Genomic DNA, 2423 nt, shown 5'->3' on the forward strand with positions numbered 1-2423 from the left:
TTTATAATACTCATTTTTATTGTTATAATATTTTATAAATTTTAAAGAATATGACAAAAAAGATATTTAGCTATTGAAGGGGCTCTCTGGGAGGAGTTGGGGTACAAAAGAGAAACAAGAATGTGATTTTAATTCTATTTACTTAAAATATGTTTTTAAATGTTAACAAATTCAGATAGATTGAAATCATGTAATTTTTCTCATCACAATGCAATAAAAGTTAAAAAAAACAAAGAAACTAAGAACCAAACATAAATGAACAAAACAAAACCAACAAACTGTGTGTGTGTGTGTGTCGTGTGGGCATGTAGTCTTCCGTTAAATTTTTGTTGACTAGTATTGTGAGTAATCTCTCTGTCCCTACAGGCAGCGGTGGTCCAAGAGCTGTTGTGGCAGGACTTTCTCATTCAGATGAGCTTGCACACTGGATGTCTCAGAGGAGCCAAAATGGTCAGATTCACACAGTATAAAGAGTGTCAGTCATCACAGCTCGCGCACACCATGCAACAAAGATGCTTTGCTTCACTTACATTTGTTCCTGTCCCCAACTTTGCGCAAGGAAGATCAAAACCAGAAGTGTTCCCCAAAAGCCCATAGCTTGAGATGGAGGTATCAAAACCATGTATGTCACCTCTTTGAAGTTACTTTCCGTTTAAGTAAAGTGAACATGAAATTTAGGGATCAACTAGGTTGTGTTGATTATTAACACAAGGAAATGGGGTCACTACGTAGGACAAATGGAATCAGAACAGAAAAAAACATTTGAAGCCCAGGAACACAGGCAGAAGGTATTGTGTAGGAATTTGCACCAGGACACTTACTTTAATTAATGCAAAATAAGGACTCAGCCACAGGAGCCTGACCCTGTGAAGATAGACTCAGTGCTAGAAGGAAGGAATCTCATTGCCTTTGGCTTTTTCTTTGGGTCATTTGTTTCGATGCTCTGGCATTGTTCAGCACATTAGTCACAAATACATGAAACAATTTAATGGAGGAGAGAATTATTCTACTCATGGTGTCTGGAGTCTCAGCCCATGGCCACCTGTCCTCATTGCTTCCGGCCCAGGCATAGTGATCCACACAGGAACAGTGGGCAGCATGCTTTGGAGCCCCCTCACCTCATCACTGACAGGAGAGCAGACAAGGACCAGACCTTTCAGAGGCATAATGTCTCTGATCATCTACTTTTATAAGGGAGCCCTTATGACCTCCCAATAAGGCCATCAAACTATGACCCATAGTGGAATTCCATTGATAGGTCAGAGCATCCACAGTCCAGTTGCTCCCATGAAGGAGCTGGTCTTTGCTACTTTGTAGATTCTTCTTTTTCCCACCCTTTATTTTTCCCCATCCCTGGTTTCACCCACTAACACTACATAGGAGAGATACAAGGAGAGAGGGGAGAGAGCAATTAGAAAAAGCACTGAATCTAATTTCTTTCCTTTTGTTTCTTCTTTGACCATGCCTACTAGCAAAGGCAACCAATCTATCCCTAAGTGTCCTCACATTTATGAACCCTCTGGAAAGTTCCCAGAATTCTGAATGCCACACAATCGTAGAAACTATCTGTGGCTGGCAAAACCATTTTTCTGCTAGAGCACAAGCCAAGTCAAAGGCAGCTGCTGTGGACAGTTTCAAGCAGGTCCCATATCCTACGCTGGGATTAAAACAAAAACACATTCTTATATGTCTGCGTTTTCATAGAAACCAAAATTCCAAAACTGTCGCTACACCCATCAACTGGCCAAGAAGCCTTTAACATGTAAGTGTTCGGGGATGCTGCAGCTTCAAACCTTATGTCTTAGTTAGGGCTTTACTGCTGTGAATAGACACCATGACCAAGGCACCTCTTATAAAGGGAAACATTTAGTTGAGACTGGTTTACAGGTTTTGAGGTTAAGTCTATTATCATCATGGCAGGAACATGGCATTCAGGCAGATGTGAGGCTGGAGGAGCCAAAAGGTCTACAGCTTGGTCCAAAGGCAGACAGGAGAAGACCAATTTCCAGGCAACTAGGAGGAGGGTCTCAAAGCCCACCCCCCAGAGTGACACACTTCCTCTAACAAGGCCACACCTCTTCTAATAAGGTTACACCTCCTAATAGTGCCACTTCCCATAAGCCAAGCATATTCAAACTACCAAACCTTAAAAATATCTGATGGGATCTACTTGCTGCTCATATTGACAGAAACCTACGTACATTTGTTTTCAGGCTGACAGGATTTGAGGATGGGTCTGAATTAGACAAGGCCGACAAAGCCATCCCTCTTAGAGAACATTGAGTGACAGCATCCTTGGTCCTGGAAACAATCTACAAACAACGGACATCTTTCATGGAGGGACAAGGAGTGCTTCGTCAACCTGCCAGCCCAGAGAAGGGCAATGGGTTGACCATGTCACCTTGAGGATGCTGGCATTACTA

The 2423-nt window shown here is 42.2% G+C and overlaps 1 protein-coding gene across 1 annotated transcript in view; it reads right to left on the bottom strand.

The window, feature by feature from the left end:
* Positions 1–622, bottom strand: part of LOC116091925 (complement C5-like) — a 22492-nt gene extending 21870 nt beyond the window's left edge. Inside the window, exon 1 of the mRNA XM_031373348.1 lies at positions 531–622. Within this exon, the coding sequence (XP_031229208.1) occupies positions 531–622 (92 nt within the window). The remainder of the gene's footprint in view (positions 1–530) is intronic.
* Positions 623–2423: the final 1801 nt, after the last annotated feature.

This window comes from Mastomys coucha, unplaced genomic scaffold (assembly GCF_008632895.1).
Source record: "Mastomys coucha isolate ucsf_1 unplaced genomic scaffold, UCSF_Mcou_1 pScaffold15, whole genome shotgun sequence".
Classification (NCBI taxonomy): Eukaryota; Metazoa; Chordata; class Mammalia; order Rodentia; family Muridae; genus Mastomys; species Mastomys coucha.